Source organism: Dromiciops gliroides, chromosome 3 (assembly GCF_019393635.1).
Source record: "Dromiciops gliroides isolate mDroGli1 chromosome 3, mDroGli1.pri, whole genome shotgun sequence".
NCBI lineage: Eukaryota > Metazoa > Chordata > Mammalia > Microbiotheria > Microbiotheriidae > Dromiciops > Dromiciops gliroides.
The window spans coordinates 169,362,867-169,381,035 of record NC_057863.1 but is presented as its reverse complement, the minus strand read 5'-3'; the positions used below and the strand labels follow the sequence as shown (position 1 = coordinate 169,381,035).

Sequence of the window (18,169 nt, the reverse complement as noted above, 5' to 3'; positions counted from 1 at the left end):
CTAAGATGGCATCAAGCTGTTATAATACTTAATCTCTCAAGGTACTCATTTCCTTTCATATCTTTTTCAAAATCACTGCTAAATCCCATATGCCAGGGGAAATAATATATTTTCCATGTAATTAAAACTTTTCAGAGTCCATTTGGTTTTGTAGAACACACTACCAAGTCAATTGCTTAGAAAATATTTCAACCTGTTAAGGAAAATCACATTTTCATTGTCTCTTTTGGGGTGATCTATCATTTTTTTTTTAATTTTGATCTATCATTTTTAAAATGTCCATTTTATGGGGCAGCTAGGTGGTGCAGTGGATAGAGCACCATCCCTGGAATCAGGAGTACCTGAGTTCAAATCCAGCCTCAGACACTTAATACTTACTAGCTGTGTGACCCTGGGCAAGTCACTTAACACCAATTGCCTCACAAAAAACAAACAAACAAACAAACAAACAAAAAAATGTCCATTTTATGGCTCATAGCTGTCTCAGTAGTGATGGCTTCATGGTTACTGCGGGGCACCAGGGCGATGGTGGTCCAGGTCTTGAAGGCCTGTGGCCTGGTTTGGGCTGCCACTCACTCCATGGCAAATGGAGGAGGCATCCCTTCTGATGAAGAGCAGGCTTGTTGGGAAAATTTTTAAGTCTGACGGAAGAAAAAAAACAACAAAGTTGCCAGGCTGAAGCAAATAGGTTTATTGAGAGAGGGTTAGTCCCCCAACAAAGCCAATAGGTTTATTGAGAGGGTTTTAGCCTCCCAATAAAGCCAGTCATCCAGGCTTTGGACCTGAAAGACCCAGAATTACACAATGCATGGGTTTATATACCCTTCCAAAGTTATACTTGTACAGCATTATATCATTAGTTGTGCTTCTAAAATTAAAACATATTCTTAGAAAATATGAGGAACTACCTAAATGACCATATATGTCACCATTATGATGACAATAGGGTGGGTCATTGTCAGGCCACTGGTCAGTGGTGTGAACTCTTTATAGAAAAGTATGTCACTTGTGATTATTAAAATATAGCATTGCTGCCTGCTAGATCTTGTGATATTACCTAATGCTTGACAATGGAAAATTAGGAAATATGAGAAAAGACTTAACCTTTTGACCTTATATAAAATTATATCTTATATAAATTCAGGGAAGTGACAGGTTGTCTTGGCATAATATAAAATTATATATTAAATAGAATAAATCACAATTTTTTTAGTTAATATATTGATTATTATCTTAGTCAAATCACTTATAACTATGGTAAATCTCTTATAACTAAGGAATGGGGAAAAATCTCACTCACAGGCTACTGGTTTGGACAGAGAGGTTATGATGGCTGCAAGGAATGATTTGGATCCCTACAATATGTTAGCCCCAAAGGCAGCTCCAGGGACTAAGGAGGAGCCAAACCTGGTCCCTTCCATCACTGACAAGCAAATAGTGGGTTGTATCTGTGAAGAGGACAACAGTGCAGTCATCTGGTTCTGGCTTCACAAAGGTGAGACACAGAGTTGCCCTAACTGTGGAATCCATTACAAGCTGGTACCCCACAAGTTGAGCCACTGAACCCCTGGATTGATTTACCTGAGTTATGGTGTAATGTTTTCTTCTCTCCAATAAAAGATTAACCATTTCCCTGGCTCTCCAAAAAAATGTACATTTTATTAAATATTTTCTTATTGATGAGCTGGGGAAGTAAGCTAGCATTCTCACAATTGAACTTGGGCCTCAATACATATCACATACATGAAAAAGGGTGAATTCAACTCTAGAAATGTTGCCCTTCATTTCAAGTAATAATGGCATTGTGGATTTTTAATAAAATTACCTCACTTCAAACATAAACTTTCACACTTAGAACCTGTGTGATTTCAGGAAAGCCAATTAAACTCTTAGAGAAGGCCTCAGTTTTCTCATCTGTAAAATAGAGGGTTAAACCACATTATCTCTAAGATTCCTGCAAGCTATCAATTTATAATGCTATGATTAATGGGCAATATATCCATATAGCAGCCTCATTATAATGACTTGCTAAACTCAGAATTCAGGACCTCATACATTCCTTTTGAATCCTATCCAGAAGGATTTAATTACAGGAAGTACAAGTACCTCAAGAAAACAGTTTCACAGATTACTAAGGTTGACATTATAAGAAGAATCCAGTGGATTAGCTTGATTTTAAGAATTAGCAAAGAATTCATTCTCTTTGGGGAATGCATTAACTCTTTTTTAATCCAAAGTAATCTAACAAATTATGTTTCCTCTGGGCATTAGATAACATAAGTACCTTATAATGGAAATGTTTGCTGTATTTGTGAGTCAGTTCCCAATACAATTAATTAAGCTGGTTCTGAATTCAGAGTTAATATCCAGTTGTTGTTTTTTCAATGTCAAGGATAAACAAAGTAAAAAATAACTCATTAATAATCTACATACATTGAAATGTCAAGGATTGGAAAATACTTGACCAACTCAGATGCAACTCATCTATAAATGAGGAGAAAATGAATTGCTTAAGGCTTATGGATGTTGAGGGACTTGTCCAAGGAAACACAACTAGTGAATGCCAGCAGGAAGATTTGAAGTCAAATTTTCTTCCTGACCCAGAGTCCAGTTTTCTATCTACTTTATCTAGTAAACCACCTATGGTCTTATATGCTCCATATACATTATTTGAGAATAAATATTTGAATATACAGGTTGTTCAGTGAATTACTACAGGAAAGAAATGGCTCAAAATGTAAAAATAAAGAAGGAAGAAATAGCTTCAGAATGTAAATGTAAATAGCTTCAGAAATGTAAAAATAAAAAAGGAAGAAATAGAATACAAAGATCCCTCCATATGCAGTCATGATCAGACCACATCAGTTACAGATGCCATAGTTAATGAAATGAAGAGCATCCAGAGTAAGGCAACAAGGATGATAGAAGTCAGTATCATATAAGGAACCAGTGGTGTTTAGCCTAGAGAAGATGCAGAAGAAAAATAATCGTTGTGACGAGGTTTGTGAAGGATTATTATGCAGAAAAGGGATTTAACTTGTTCTACATAGTCTCAGAGGGCAGAAGGATCAGAAGCAATGGGTGGAATTTGCAAAGAGATAAATTTAAGTTTGCTGTCAAAAGAAAAAGAAAACTTTTTTTTTCAGGGCAATGAGAGTTAAGTGACTTGCCGAGGGTCACACAGCTAGTAAGTGTCAAGTGTCTGAGGTCAGATTTGAACTCAGGTCCTTCTGAATCCAGGGCCAGTGCTTTATCCACTGCACCACCCCAGGAAAACATTTTAATGTCAGTAACTGTGTGAAGGTGGAATGAACTCCATCTGGAGTTAGTAGGCTCACCCTAATTGGAGATTTTCAAGGGATGGCTGATTTACCACTCATGGAGTCTGTTATAGAGGCAGATTTATTTCAGACATGGGTTAGACTAAATGACTGCTAAGGTCCCTCCAACACTGAATAATCTATAATTCTGAGTTTGGCACTTTCAAAATTCAACTTTCTGCATGCATCATTCATGTACTAAATCGGCTATATTATGCCAAGACAACCTGTCACTTCCCTGAAGATAATCAGTCAAAACAGTTATTTGGTGTCAGGTTGCAAAAAAATGGCTGTTTAAATTTTTTTACTTTTCAACAGGTTTTGTTGGTGACAATGTAGCTACAGCCTTAGAAAGTACTCCCACTGAAAGTATGCTTTTTGGAAAATTTAAAGATACTGTTTGACTGATAAAGAGAAAGATTCCAGGTGAAGGAATTATGAGGGATTAGGAAGGAAAGTATTTGAATAAGGAAGCAATATTGGTTTTTTTTCTTTTCTAAACCTTCAGGAATAACCTTTAAAAATAATGTTTACACATATGCCACATACTTATGATTCAGTATGCCTATTACTATCACCCATGTAAATAATAACTTTTAGATCTGATTTGACTATTTCACTGATTATTATAGGAGAATAACCCATTGAGTCATAGCCAACACCCTCCTCTAGTGTTGAACTTCATTCAAGTCACCTAGGCTGATCCTTAGATGAAAGAAATTTCATTCCTCATTGAGCCAAGTTGAATATGGACTCCGTTCCATTCATTTAGCAACCATTTATTAAACAACTATGTGTAAGTGACAGCATGGAATTGTGGGTAGAATGTCAATCTTGGAGTCAGAAACATCTGAGTTCAAATATTTTATCTGATACTTAAAAGTTATATTACCAGGGCCAAATTGCTTAACTTCTTGGAGCCTCAGGAAGCTCTCTGACTAAAAATGTTAGACATATTGCAGCCTAAACCTATAAAGAGAATTCACACATACAGATCCTGAATGTATTGTTCTATTTTCAAGAGTCTGTGCTAAGCAACTGTAATTAAAAAAACAAAAACATACATAGTCCTTGACTTCATAAAGCTAACAATATACTAATATGACCAAGTTAGGATAGGAATAAAATTGAAATTAATGAAGTGTTGTAAGAAAATATGTAGAGACAGAGAGGCAAACAGAGACAAAGAGAGACAGACAGACACAGAGAGAGACAAAGAGAAAGAGAAAGAGACATAGAGACAGAGACAGAAAGACAGAGAAGGATCTAGGAAGATTTCATGGAAGAGGTCACACCTAAGCTCAGTCTTGAAGAAAGAGCAAAATTTCCATAGACTGATGATGAAGTAGTGATTGCACAGGTCTGACTACTCAAGAAACAGCTGGGTCTTTCTACCATCTCTATAATAGAATGCTAACTCTTTTATTTGGCATTTGAAGTCCTTCACTATACATCTTAAGTCCATTTATCCATGCTGATTAAACATCACTCTACATTTCAACCTAATGGGTCCACTTGCTATTCCCCATAAATAATATTCTGTCTCCTCTCTCCATGCATTATTTCCTGATTCAATTTTTTCACAAAGCCGTCATCCATGACCATAAAGTCCTCCCTTCTCAATTCTACCTCTTGTAATCTCTAGCTCTCTTCAAGACTCAGATCAAATGCTGAATACTTGAACAAGTATTTTCTGAATCTTCTTATAAAATACAATTTGTCTCCTTCCAGTGAGCTCCTTGTGAGAAGCAATTGTAGGTTGTTGTTTTTTTGTTTTTTTTTTGTCTTTGAATCCCCAGGGTAACTGTTACAGAGAAGGTGCTTAATAAATGTTTGTTGCTTGGTTGAATGCATTACAAAAATGAAAACTGTCCTGTGGAAAGGCTTTCCAAATTAGTAAAACCTACCATTATATTCAGCTGTAATAATTTTCAAGAATGTAGGGTCGGGGCAGCTAGGTGGTGCAGTGGATAGAGCACTGGCCCTGGAGTCAGGAGTACCTGAGTTCAAATCCAGCCTCAGACACTTAACACTTACTAGCTGTGTGACCCTGGGCAAGTCACTTAACCCCAATTGCCTCACTAAAAAAAAAAAAAAAAAAAGAATGTAGGGTCAACTCTATTCAATTTCAAACCATGGAAGGATATAGATGTAGAGTGCTCTACTATATCACATATAAAATATGTCACTAGCTTTTTAAAACCTTGAGAATGAAGGCAGAATAACATACTATTTATTTCTTAATTATTTTTATTTCATTAAATATTTCCCAATTACATATAAATTTTTTTAACAATCCTTTTTTTAAAAAAATGAGCTCCAAATTCTCTCTCTCCCTCCTTGATAAGACAGGGATTTTGATTTCAATTTTATGTGTGATGTCATGAAAAACAAATTTCCATATTACCCATGTTACAAAACAAGATGCAATGATAGGAATAAAGTTTTTAAAAATATTCTTCAATATACATTCAGAGTTCATTATTTCTCTCTCTGGAGGCAGATAGTATTTTTCACCATGGGTCCCTTGGAACTGCCTTTGGTCATTGTCTTGATCAGGGTAGCTAAGTCTTTCACAGTTAATCATCCTTACAAAATTGCTCTTACTTTATACTGTGTTCTCCTGATTCTGCTCATTTCACTTTGCATGAGTTTATATAAGTTTTCCAAGGTTTTTCTTAAACCATCTTGCTCATCATTTCTTCATAATCATATACCACAACTTATTCAAACATTCCCCAATTGTTGGGCATCCTCTCAACTTCCAACTCTTTGCTACTACACAATGAGATATTCTTATTGGATTTGTGTCCAATTCATTTATTTTTTTCCTTTGAGGTTTTGCTTGTATAGACTTTTTATTTCATTTTTTTCTTGTAAGTGTCTGTCTTGATCTTCCCTGTAACCATCACAGATTTTTATGGTTAGGGTCTTTTGTGGTTTGTTGTTGTTGTTTCCTCATCTGTCCACTCTACTTATTGATTCACAACTTTATGTTAATGTTGTGCTCTGTTCCCAGTATTAGAAGCAAGTAAAGGGCTCTGTCTCAAGCTTTCGGTTTTGCTCACTGATGTTTTCAGAGCTGGTTCTGGGGGTTTGGAAATTTTTATACTTCCAAGCTTGTGTGCTCTTTTGGTTTGCACTCTGGTCGTTAGAAAGGGCTCCTGATCCCTTGGTATTGCAATTGATATAGCTCTTCAAGGACCCTCTTCCCTTGGTGTCTGAATTGATATTGTCCCTCAGGGTCCCTGATCACTCATTCCCAAAAGTAATAATACCTCTGAGGGATCCCACTGCATGTTGATAAAAATGCTCGTCTCTGCCCTCGATCTGTGACTCATGAGTGGGTATAGGCAAAGAGTTGACAAACAGTTGCCCCTCAGGCTCCCACTCCATCTCACCCAAAAGTGCTGGTCTCTACTATTGAACTATGACCTAGAAATTGGTATAGGCAGTGGAGTTGCCAAACAGTGACTGGCTCTGTGTCCAATAGTAGTATAGGAGTTCTTTGTAATCTCTTTCTGCCCAATTGCCAGGTGCCTTTACCATCTCTTACTTGAGAGCTCTTGAAGCTTTTGCTGCTTCTGTCACCACCACCTACTCCCCACTCTTCCCTCTTATCCTAGATTTCTCTTCCTCACCTCCTTTGTTGTCTTGAACCAATAGTATGCCTCATTCTGGCTTTCCATTGGCTCTGCCACTCCAGAATTCAACTTGAGGCACTATTTTACAGTTGTTTTGAGGGGAATGTAGCAGGAGCTTGGTTTAGTTCTTTCTCTACTCTGCCATCTTGCTTGCACCCTGAAAGTACAAAATGTGCTATTTAAATAATATTACTTAGTTATCTTTATGCATAGCCCTCTTCTATAAAACCTTATTTATTTTTTTCTTTTAAACACTTGTCATTGTTTCAGTTAGTTCCTTTTTGACCTCTAAAGTTATAGGATCACAGAGCTGGAAGAGACTTCAGAGGTACCTTTAATTCAGCTTCCTCATTTTACATATGAGACAAATGCAGTTAAGGGAGGATAATTGAGTTACCTAAACTCACAAAAGTAGTAAGCATCTAGATAGGATTTAATATCAGTCTTTGAACTCTAGAATTATTGTTTCTTTGTTCCACTGTACCACACTTCCTCCCAACCACCTAAGTGGTGAATTCAGTGACTATTATTTGGTATGAACTTACTATTACTGTACTGAGGAGCCCAACACCTCTGATAATACATTACTACAGTCTATGTACTCAGTCTCTGTTTAATGCAAGAAAGTTTGACATCCTTTCAGAATCACTAGGGGCCTTTCTGTTTAGTTTTTAAAAGAGAGTGAGAGAGAAGGAGAATAGATCCCTTTTATCAATTGAATTATGCTGCATTTAGTTATTTCAGGTTACATTGCCTCTGGGAGGAGATGAATCTAATGCATTAAGCTGCCAGTGGAGATATGTTAGGATCAAATTATTTGATATTTGCTGTGATCTGATCTTTAAAGGCTAGGGAAAGTGATACTCTAAGTGGGTGTTCCATATCTACACCCACCTTGTGAATTTTTCATTGTAAATGCCTCAGTGACTATGAGAGGTAAAAGGAATTAGATTAAGGACACACATAGACAACCAAGGGTATGACAAGGGGGGAAATAGTTAGTACACTTCTTTGCTTCAATGGATGTATGATCTCTTTCTTGTAGGTACTTTCCTCTAATGATGCAAATAATAATCCATCTATTCCTATGCATCCTGTCATGAACTATTGTCCATGTATTCCCATAAAACCTCCAATGGGAGCTCTCCCAGTATATTTAAGGCTTTCTTTTGGTTCTCTACACATTAGATGGGTACTAATGAAAAAGTAGGGCATCTTTGAGTCATCCATCCTTCAATGATGTTACAGAGACATGTGAATGCCCCAAATTTGATATCTTTATTTGATGTTTTTGTCATGGCCTGACATCATAATCCCTTTCTAAAGTAACCTTTACCCCACAAGGTGAAGAACTGAACTAGTATATAAGGGACATCAAGTATGGTCCTGTTTCTACTATTAAGTAGCAATGGCACACTGGCTAAATCACTTAAACTTGATGGTTTTAGTTTCTTTAAGACTAAAATGGAGAAAATATTATGTATACTGCCTATCTTAGTTATTAAACAATAATATTTATAGTTTTAAAGGAGGAAAAAATCTTAGAGACCATTTTATTCAACCCCTTCTTTTTTTTACAGATAATGAAAATGTAGCCCAAAGAGTTCTCCTTATTTGTTTGACCCAGTTTAAACAGATTTTTTCCACTGTACTGAAATTAACACTAATTCATGTATTTATAGCTCTTTTATGTCTAAAACAATGCCCTCTCTTCACAGAGATTTTGTAAGGCAGGTAGTAAACATATTATTAACATCCAACTGAGAATGCTAAGGCCCTGAAAAGGGAAGGTCACTTACCTAAGGAATCCAAAGTTAAAAAGTCCAGGAGCCATAATCGTAACCCAGGTCACTAAACTTGGGCTCAATCCATTAGGCCACCCTTGGAAAAACATATATTATAGTCACCAAAGAAACAGGTCTAAGATGCTTACCATTTCCTTTGTTGGCAATTTTTTCTTCCATAATATTCCCTCCAATTCACTTTGCATACATTTCACTTCTTTTGGACTTTTCACAAGGATCAATTTCTGTATCCTGATTTGGGATCTAAAATCTGATGCATTTTTTTTCTTTGCTTCTTATTCCAAATATTTTTTTTCTGGTAGCCTGAATTCAGGGCCACTAATCTTTTCTTTCTTTCTTTTTTTTTTTTTTTTTGGTTGAGGCAATTGGGGTTAAGTGACATGTCCAGGGTCACACAGCTAGTAAGTGTCAGTATCTGAGGCCAGATTTGAACTTAGATCCTCCTGAAGCCAGGCCAGTGCTTTATCCACTGCACCACCTAACTGCCCCCCACTACTCTTTTCTTGATGGTTATATTATTTCTGTCTTTGCTTCCAACACATTATTATGGCAGACCCTAATAATTGGGGTTAGCAACCAGACTATTTCTTTTGAGGTACACGCCACAGCCCCTATACTCATCCACTTCCTCTGCTATAATGACTCTCTGCCTTCCTCATTTGCCCTTTTTTCCTGTCCTACTTAGCAAGTATTTTTGTTTCAACCAAGCAATATCATTTGCTGCCAACTATACACTTCAGACATCTTTCATTTTTACCTTCCAGGGTTTGTTCCAGTCAACTCCCCCACTTACAAACCACACCCTCATTTTTGCCAAACAATGAAACCTCCCCTCCTTACACACTCTATATCATCTTTGTCTAGGAAGCTTTTCCTGAATAGACCAATCTGGAGACAGGCAATCTGCCCAAGCAATTGTTCAACAAATAATTCTTGAGTAATTTCTGTGGGCAAGGCATTATTTATGTTTATATTTTTTTTAGAAAGTTTTTTAAAGTAAAAGTTTTAGGACTTGCTTCTATGTGATATAGAAGTCTCTCCGTAATATAGGCTCTATCAATACATATTGGCATATTCTCTGTAGCTTAGTGTCATAGAAAGTTGTTTGGGAAACTGAATGGTTAATTGCTATGCCCAAGTTTGCCCAAAGAATAGTAAATAAGTAAGTTAGATAGCAGTAGGAGGAGGAGGAGGACAAGGAAGAGGAGGAGGAGGAGGAGTGGTGGTAGTGGTTATAGTAATATAATAACAATAATAATAATAATAACAATAATAATAATAACAATAATAACAATAATAATAATCTTTGAAACTTGTGAAGCACTTTATAAAGATTATGACATTTTATTCTCACAACAACCCTGGGAGAAAAGTACTCTTATTATCCCCATTGTATAGATGAAGAAACTAAGGCCAAAAGATGTTGAGTGATTTACCCAAGGTCACACAGTTGGTAAATATTTGAGGGCACATTGGAACACAGATCTTCCTGACTCCAGGTTCACAGCTCCATTCACTGTTCCATCTACCTGTCTTAATATCTATATCTATATATCTATAGATATATATCTATAGATATATAGATATAGATATGTGTGTATGTATATGTATATATATATATGTGTGTGTGTGTATATATATATGTTTGTGTGTGTGTGTGTGTATATGTGTGTGTGTGTGTGTGTGTGTGTGTGTGTGTGTGTGTGTATCAGAAGCTAGATTTGGGTGGAGGAAGGATAAAGAAAATTTACTTAGCACCATCTAGGAACTCAGAGGTTCTTTAGCTCACATCTTTTCATTGCTCTAATTTGTTATATGCTATCACACTAATGGAGAGAAGCATAGGCACAGATAATCCACTTACATATTTTACTTTGGGATTTATTAGTTACTCATACTTGAATCTGGGTGTACTTGCCGCAGTGAACATTCATATTTCTTCAATTCAACAAACATTTATTTTAAGCACTGCTATATGGCAGGGACTTATAAATAAAATGATTTAAGAATACAGTAAGAATTTTATTCTTGAGGAACTTGAATTCCATCCTTTTTCACCCTCTCCTTCTGCCTAGAACTGTCCTCTGATGCCCATTTGGTTTTTTTGTTTGTTTGCTTGTTTGTTTTTTGCGGGGCAATGGGGGTTAAGTGACTTTCCCAGGGTCACACAGCTAGTAAGTGTCAAATGTCTGAGACCAGATTTGAACTCAGGTACTCCTGAATCCAGGGCCGGTGCTTTATCCACCACGCCACCTAGCTCCCCCCCCCCCCGCATTTGTTTTTATAGTTTAGATTAGGATTATATGCTTCTGATGAATATAACACACCAACTCAACCTGGTTGCTCACTTTAATTTTTATGAAGAAGAAAATGATAAAAAAAAGATGGTATTTCTTTTTCACCACTCTTCCTTAGAGCAAAGACAGGAGTAAAACCAAGTTTTCAATCTAAGAAACATAGCATCTTGGACACAGGATTATTTATTGTATTCAGTCTTCAAACTAAAGAACAGAAGGGCACAGACACAACTATGGCCATCTAGACTATTATAGTAGGAGATAGCAAATACTATCTGATTAAGATTTATTTCCTCTTCAATTTATTCATTTGAATTAAGAAGTTAAAAGCAAGATTCATCATTGAGAGTTGAATTAACATTTTATTTATGTATGGAATGATGGGTAACCACAGGCCTTAAAATTAAAAGGGCCAACCATAAAAAAAAATTAAAAGGGCCTGCATTCAAGTAATACTTTCAATGCATACTAACCTTAGGTAGGTCCCTAAGGTTTCCTTGTTCCCAAGCAAGACCTTGAAACACAATTTCAGGCAAATCGTGAATCTGCGTCAGATGGTAGAAACTTCTACCATAGGAGATTTATAGACTGTTAAGTGGCACTTTTGGACCAAAAAATAAAACCCACAAGTTTTCCCAGTTCATATTTTAAATGTATTTGTTTTATCAACTTTTCATGTCATCCTATGGGTGTAAGCTTCCCAAGCACATTACTCTACTATTTTAAGAATCCTAATGATATATCATAAATTTGTTTATATTGAGCTTAATAATTTCACCTCAAAACAGGGTATATTTCTTTCACTTTAGGGAGGAAGACTTATATCAAGACTACTTTCCTTTTTCTCCAGTACAAATATTATAATAAGGTGTTATGGTATTTTCTCTATAACATTTTCTCTATAACTTCCCATAGTATTAAACCCAAAATAAACACTGAACAAACATTAGGGATTGACTGTCGATTAAATTAGTTCTCATCTATAGGGATTTATTAGCACCAGGAAGTTAGCATGTCCTGAATCTCAGATATGAATGCTGATTTAAAAAATTCAAATTCAACAAGCATTTATTAATTGCTTGCTATGAATGAGTCACCTTGCTAAACACTAGCTCCAAATTAGACCAATGAAGGGCAAATTATAATGACAATCATCCATTGTACTTCATGTAATCACAAATTTTTGAGATTTAGAATGGATTAGCAAATATCTAGTCACCCCAAGTTTCAATTCAGAAAGGAATCTCTCCTATAATATACTTGAAAAGCTATATAACCTCTACTTAACTACCTCAAAGCAGGCTGTTAATGATGATGATGATTAATGATGAAGACAATGGTGATGATGATAATAACTTTTATATCACTTTAAGGTTTGTGAAGCATTTTATTATGTTATTTTATCCTCACAGCAAGCCTCAATGAAAATGCTCTTATATCCATTTTTCAAACAAGAAAACTGAGGCACAGAGAGCCAAAGTAACTTGCCCAAAGTCAAATCAATTTAATAAACATTTATTTTTTTTCAATAGACACTTATTAAGCACCTATGATATTCCAGGTACACAGCTAGTGTATGAGAAGAGTTTTTAACTCAGAAGTTCATGATTTCAGATCCAGTGCTTTTATATATTTCACCACCTGACTGTCAAACTGACCACTTTTCATGGAAGCTCATTCCATTTTTTTAACACTTCTAATTGTCAGGAAGTTTTGTTTTGTTTTGTTTCCTAACATCCAGCCTATACTTACACCTTTGCAAATTTTCCCATATTGCTTCTGATTTTGCCCTTCTCAGCCCAACAGAACAAATCTAATCCCATTTTTATTTTACAGCCTTTCAAATACCTGAACAAAACTATCATGAACCACCTGAGTCTTCTCTTCTCTATGACAAACCTCCCCAGTTCCTTCAACCATTCTTCATTTGCATGGCCTCAAGGTCCTTCATCATCAGTTTGCTGCCTCTGGATGCTTCTTAGATTATAAATGCCCTTCCTAAATTCTTTAGAGTCCACCAAGGCCCTTGGACACATCCTTTCCCATTTTATCTGTGAGATAGGGAGGAAAGGTACTATCATCACAATTTTTCAAATACGGAAAGCAAGTTGTAGAAAGGCTTAAGTGAAGTGCATATGGTCACAAAGCTAGGAAGTTGCAGAAGCATAATTTTAATTTGCCTTTTTTACCACAAATCCAATAAAATTTCTACTATACCATGTTGCCCTTGGAAAGAAAATACATTGCACGGATGTATGTATAAGTGAGCAAAGGTGTGAAGGGTGGGTTGTTCAAGGGGCCAGTTGGAGCAAGATGTTAGAAGTAGGGAATGTAGTATGTGTGTGGGGATGAGCAAGGCATGGTTACATAAATCTAACATACATGGGGTTGGTCTTCAACACAAATTTTCCGTACATGTTGAGAGGGAATTAGATACCCAAATTGCCTTTGGCTAGTGCCTCAGGAGGAAAAAAAAATCAGCCATGCCTTTTAATGTTTTTCAGTTTGAAAGTTGCTTTCATTATATTTTAAGTGATCTGTCTCTATTCTTCACCAATCACCTCATATTTAAAATGAGTTTTTAACTCAAACTTCAAAATTGATAGAAATTAATGAGACAATTTGCTTTTGAGCCCCTCTCAAAGTTAGATTTTATCTTTTGGATGTGTCTCTGCCTCTGAGGACCAGAAAAATTCCCCAATGACTTTTCTTTCCACGTGTAATGCTTATAACATATATTCAGTTCCCCATTTACCAATAATCCCAAAGTAGCAGATCCCAGGATACTAACAGTCTGCTGTAGAAATCTGGAAACAAATGTTTTTTGGGGGTGGAGGAAACCTTCCCCCTATAATTCTTAATTTTTTTTTAATTTGGCAATATTGAATTTCTCTCTCTCTCATATGAGTGCTGAATTCGTCAGACAGACAGGAGAGTAACAATAATTCATGAAGAAAATTTCTCATAGACATATTATGGATGTTAACTTATGAGTCACACTGCAACATCTCCCTAATGATAGAGGGCAAATGCTGTCATCTCCATTTGGATGTAAGGAAACTGCAGTTGAAGAGCAACAGGGCAAGGTGACTCAGGCCATCAGAGATACAGCTTGGACCAGAACCCAGAGGGATTTGAATCCCAAGGTGTTCTTTCTTCGGAACTTGGCTGCCTCGCTGTCCTCCCTCATTACGAGGCTCAGCGGGGAAGCTTGCCACAATTTTTCATGCTGTTCCTTGCTTCACGTAAGTAGTGATGACGACTCAAGTCACCAGTCATCACGTCCTGGCACTTCAGGGACAAGTGAACAGTGGCCCAGAGTAACAGAAGCACCCAGAGGCAAAGTAATATCCTAGGAAATTTAACAGAAGAAAAGATCCCATTACTATTTGAAGGATTGGGGGACTGGACCCATCTGCTGGCAGTAGATTAAAGGAATGGATGCAATTGTGCACTCGATTTCTCTTTGTTGTCATTTACGATTTTCTCAACGTATCCGTCTTCTCCCTGTGATTTTGGTGTCCAATTTGAATAAAAAGTGCATTAGCCATGAACTTGCTTTGCTCTTATTTATCACAATCCCCAGCATAATGATTAAGATATGTTCATCACTGCAATTTTTAAAATAGATGATCTATACCCATTTTAATAGATACCTTTCATTATCAAGGGTCTCAAAGTACTGAAAAAACATCATTGAATCAAATCAAAGATATAAATGCCAAAATTTGCTTGCTGACCTGAAATGTAGAAACTACTTAAGAGGGCAGTGCCATGCCAAGCTCTAATTTGGGACAGGAAGAACTTGATGAAATTGCAGGGAGAGCTGAAGCAGGCACAATGTAATGACCAACTTGAGCAGTGGCCAGAACACCAAGATGGACATATCCCTGCTATTACAGAAAAAAAGACCAGCAGATCTTTCATGATGCTAAGTGGGTCTGACTTTAATGACACACTTTGCTTAGAGCATAGCAGAGTTGTGACCCCAAGTGTTAGAATAGAAACAAGAGCCTATTTTATGGAACAGGGTAAATTCTGCATATCACTTTGCTCCAAACAATCTGATGAGCTAGAAAGTATACAAGTATTATTGCTCTCATCGTGCACATGGTGAAACTGAGGCACGAAGGTGTAAACTATTTTGACTACACATGGAAAAAATGGAAAAGCAGCAATACTCATCTTCTGACTTGAAGGCCAGTGAGCTTTCAAATATTTAACTTTTCTTATCCACCAATCAGCAAATATGTTTACATACTTAGAGTTATATGATAGGTGTTGGGGAAACTTCCTAAGAATAAGATTATAATACAATACTATTCTCTCTCTCTCTCTCTCTCTCTCTCTCTCTCTCTCTCTCTCTCTCTCTCTCTCTCTCTCTCTCTCTCTCTCTCTCTCTCCTCCCCCTCTCTTTTCATTGTATAAGAAACTCCACATGAAGGAACTTCCTCTATCAGTATACATATGCTAGTACATTAGAGCTCCTTTAGAAGATGTGACTGAGCCAAGGTCACACCACCTAAATGTCAGAGATAGTATTGGAACTCAAGTCTCTCTGAATCTGAGACAGTATTTCTATCCAATACACCATGTTGCCCCTCATTTTAATAGTATAGTACTTAAACTCAAATATATACAGTTGATAACTCCAATCTGAAAGAGAAAGACTTATCCAAAGGAGTATTTGTAGAAGGGGAATATATTAGTTAGGGGGTGGCAAAAGGAAGAAAGACCACCAGAAAAGACTTGAAGAAGATTGATAGACATCAGAGATATACACAAATAATCAATCTAGAACAGTGTCCAGAAGATGAAGAATGAGAGAGTTGTGAAGTGTATGAGGTGTCCAATAATGCAAAATATGATAGAGAGAAGGTAAGACAAAAAGGAAGGAAGGAAGGAAGGAAGGAAGGAAGGAAGGAAGGAAGGAAGGAAGGAAGGAAGGAAGGAAAAAAGGAAGGAAAAAAGGAAGGAAGGAAGGAAGGAAGGAAGGAAGGAAGGAAGGAAGGAAGGAAAGAAGGAAGGAAGGGAGAAAGGAAGGAGGGAAGGAAGGAAGGAAGGAAGAAAGGAAGGAAGGAAAGAAGGAAGAAAGAGAGAGAGAGAGAAAGAAAAAGAAAGAAAGAAAGAAAGAAAGAAAGAAAGAAAGAAAGAAAGAAAGAAAGAAAGAAAGAAAGAAAGAAAGAAAGAAAGAAAGAAAGAGTACTTTGGATTAGAAGAAGACATTAGTGACCTCCAGAAATCTACTTTAGAAGAGTAGACTGGATTGAAGCCAACCTGCTTGAAATTAAGGAGGAAAATGGAAAGAGAGGAAATGAAGGCAATAAAAATAGAAATGCTACCCCCTTGTTGTTGTCCAATGCTTCTTAAAATTGCATAACTATGTATTGCACTTGATATGTGACATCTTTCTTTGGCAGGTAATAGTCTACGGTAGCATCACTCAAATCTCTTGTATCATACACAAAACTATTTATCCATTTTGTATTATTGAGATCAAACTTTGTTTTTTAATATTTTTAATTCTTCTTAAATTAATTTGATACGAGCATTTAGGAAAGGGTAATTTCTGGAAACAAATATTTGAGATAGATGCAAGTCCTAACCTAATGAGTATAGCACATGCTCAGGAGAAATATGGCCAAGTTGAAAGGAAATAGATAAAGAAGTAACCTAAGAGAAATTTAATAAATTCCACTTCTCCTTTTTTATTAGGTCCTCAGAGGAAGTATGAAATTACAAAAGATTAAGCATCCTTGGTGAGGCACATATGTTTGTGCTTTCTAATCCTAGAAAAGCAAAGGAATATGAAGAGGAGTCTATAGTTAAGGTTGAGGAGATGTGACTAAAAAGTTTAATAGCAGTTTGCTGCTTAAGTATGTGGTAAATAACTGGATGAAAGGCTAAAAAATTATAATATGAATAAGACTGGTAAACTCAAAGATGTTGTTATCATAAAAGGTGACTTGCTCAGGAAATTATGGCCACATTATAAATTTATAGCTTCAGTGATAGGGACATTTCTTAGCTCAGAGGCAACTTGTCAGAGTGGAGTTAATGACCAGTTATGTTCCTAGGAGTTGACATCTGTTTTCTGATATCCCTATTGTCTAAAATATAACATTGTAATAATGATATCATAGTTATTGTTTAGATACCTTCAGGTTCTAAAATGTGATTAGTCTTTGCCTCTCAGTCCTTGGTTATTACTGCCTTCTACCACCTCCCCACCCCATTACAACATCAATTTGTTTATGCTGTATTGTTCTCGCCATAAGATTTCTATGCAGGGGCAGACCTAAGCAAAATAATTTACCTTAAATGCTTAAGAAAAGCAAAACCTTTATCTTCAGTGCTTCCCTCCTCCATTTATAGTTTTTACTCTCCCCCTCTGCATCTCAGGGACCCCATTAGCTTAGCTTTGATCTCCCTGACCTTCATATTAGGCTATTCAACGTTCATTGGTCCAGATTTCCCTTTACACTGAAATTTACCAATTTAGGATTAGCAGGGTCCACTGTATTATCTAAGGGGCCTACTAAACAAATCCAAATTAATATGTTAATGGAAACTATTCCTCTGTATTTGCTGTGTTTGTGGTGGTCATTATAATTAGTATCCTAATAGTCAGATTTAAACTAGATAAGAAGATCTATCAATCCAATCCAATAAATATTTATTAAGTGCCTATAATGTACCAGGCACTGTGCTTGAGGTCTGGAGATGTCATATTGAGGAGTCTAAAATATAACAGGTAGGATTATGTGCAAACAAATAAATACAAAATAAGCTTTAAACAGGAAAAATAGGAAATAATGAGCAGAGAGAAAGCACTAGAATTAAATGGGGAGGGGGAAGGCTTACAGTAAAAGAAGTTAGTTTAGTTGGGATTTAAAGGAAGGTAGGGAGTTCAGTAAGCAGAGCAGAAGGGGAAGGGCATTCCAGAGAAAATACCCAGATCTGAGAGCTTGACTGTTTTATTGGAGGAACAGAAAGAAAGGCGTGTGACTGTATTGAAGAATACATGTAGGGAAGTAAGATGTAAGGAGAGTGGAAAGGTAGGAGGGGGCTGGTTTATGTAGGATTTTGAATGTGAAACAGAA

The 18,169-nt window shown here is 36.4% G+C and overlaps 2 protein-coding genes across 2 annotated transcripts in view; both read left to right on the top strand.

Moving 5' to 3' along the window:
* NALF1 (NALCN channel auxiliary factor 1) overlaps positions 1-18,169 on the top strand; it is a 755,018-nt gene that overhangs the window by 261,493 nt on the left and 475,356 nt on the right. The gene's annotated exons all lie outside the window — the stretch shown is intronic.
* On the top strand, positions 493-1,563 carry LOC122746942 (cytochrome c oxidase subunit 5B, mitochondrial-like). The gene is made up of 2 exons (XM_043993066.1): positions 493-618; positions 1,303-1,563. The coding sequence occupies exons 1-2, from the start codon at positions 493-495 to the stop codon at positions 1,561-1,563; spliced, it is 387 nt and encodes a 128-aa protein (XP_043849001.1).

Excerpts from the sequence above, each read along its gene's own strand:
- LOC122746942 (XM_043993066.1), top strand. The coding sequence starts at position 493 with ATGGCTTCATGGTTACTGCGGGGCACCAGGGCGATGGTGGTCCAGGTC. Across the intron at positions 619-1,302 it reads TCCCTTCTGATGAAGAGCAG|GCTACTGGTTTGGACAGAGA; the intron begins GCTTGTTGGGAA and ends TCTCACTCACAG.